The sequence below is a fragment of the Silene latifolia genome, chromosome 6 (genome assembly GCF_048544455.1).
Source record: "Silene latifolia isolate original U9 population chromosome 6, ASM4854445v1, whole genome shotgun sequence".
Taxonomy (NCBI): Eukaryota; Viridiplantae; Streptophyta; class Magnoliopsida; order Caryophyllales; family Caryophyllaceae; genus Silene; species Silene latifolia.
The window spans coordinates 20,339,838-20,341,120 of NC_133531.1; the positions used below are offsets into that span (position 1 = coordinate 20,339,838).

General features: G+C 39.4%; 1 protein-coding gene across 1 annotated transcript; it reads right to left on the reverse strand.

Annotated features, from left to right (window-relative positions):
• Nucleotides 1-285: 285 nt before the first annotated feature.
• Nucleotides 286-717, reverse strand: LOC141587714 (uncharacterized). Its single transcript, XM_074409186.1, has one exon. It carries the CDS (start codon nucleotides 715-717, stop codon nucleotides 286-288), a length of 432 nt encoding a protein of 143 aa, XP_074265287.1.
• Nucleotides 718-1,283: the final 566 nt, after the last annotated feature.

Consider the following 1,283-nt stretch of genomic DNA (forward strand, 5'->3'; position numbering starts at 1 on the left):
TATATAAATGGACAAAAAAAGAGAAGTGGGGTGATAATTAAAAAATATTCGTAAGTATTGATTATGAGAAAACAAAAATATATACAAGCAAAAAAAGTAAATATTTTTCGAAGAAATATTGAGAGTGCTAGAAGAAAATATTTTTTTTTTTTTTTTTTTTTTTTTGCAAGAAGTGTATTACTCATTATATTCCAAAAAAAGGAGTACAAGAGTTTTCTTACAAAGATATATCCCCTATATCATATGCAAAAACTCCTCCACTATCTATACAAGAGGACTATAAGTCTAAGAAGTGAATATTGTGTCTATGTCATGTAATACGTTTTCAGGACCACTACATGCAAGTAGAGCATTGACAGTGAATTTTAGTTCACTGAAAACAGCTTGGATAGGTCTTTCCTGGTCTCTAAATGCACGAGCATTCCTCTCTGCCCAAATAGCATAAACCAGACTACCAATGCCGCAGCTAAACAATGGTTTCCTATTCCCCTGACCCCTGCTAGACATTGTAAGCAAGGAGTAGAGTGAAGTAAGGGAGGAAGGTAGCTGTAACCACTGCTGCAAAAGAGTGAGCAATCCTGCTGCATAAGGGCAAGCAAAGAACAAGTGATCAGCACATTCAGCAGCAGCTTTGCACAAGTAGCATCTGTTCACAAGAACAATCCCTCGAGTAATTAAGAGATCTTGAGTAGCTAGCTTTTTTTGAACGGCTAGCATGAGGATAATTTTATGCCGTGGAAGAATAGTAGTTCTATGAATAGCTTAATAAACAGCAAGGACAGGGTAGGAGCATCTCAGGCTGTCATAAGCTTTCTTCACAGAAAACTGACCTCTGATAATGCAATTGGAGAGCATAGCCTGAACTGCCTGAACAGTGCCTAACTGCTTAATACAGGCATCTCTAAGGAGAAGGACTCCTCTAAGACTTTCAGAAAAACAGTCCCTAACAGCAAGGTCCCAGATAGAACAATCGGTTAAGAAATACTTAGTAACCCAGGAAATCCAAATTGCTCCAGTCCCTCTATCCAAATGCCAAAGCCATTTCAGCATAGCAGCTTTGTTCCAGGTGCAAACATCCTTAACCTGAAAACCCCCTTCCTCCCAGGGTGCACAAATGCTCTGCCAGGCTTTAAAGATGTGCTTCCTCTTGCTGCCATATCTTCCCCAGAAAATATCCCTGCTTAGTTTGGTGATGAGAATGCAAATCTGCTGTGGCAATAACAAGCCAGTGCACCAGAAGTTGTTGAGACCAAAAACTATGGAGTTCAGGACTTGAATTCTCC

What these genes read in the sequence shown, in the direction of transcription:
- LOC141587714 (XM_074409186.1), bottom strand. Translation starts at nt 717, where the DNA reads ATGCTAGCCGTTCAAAAAAAGCTAGCTACTCAAGATCTCTTAATTACT.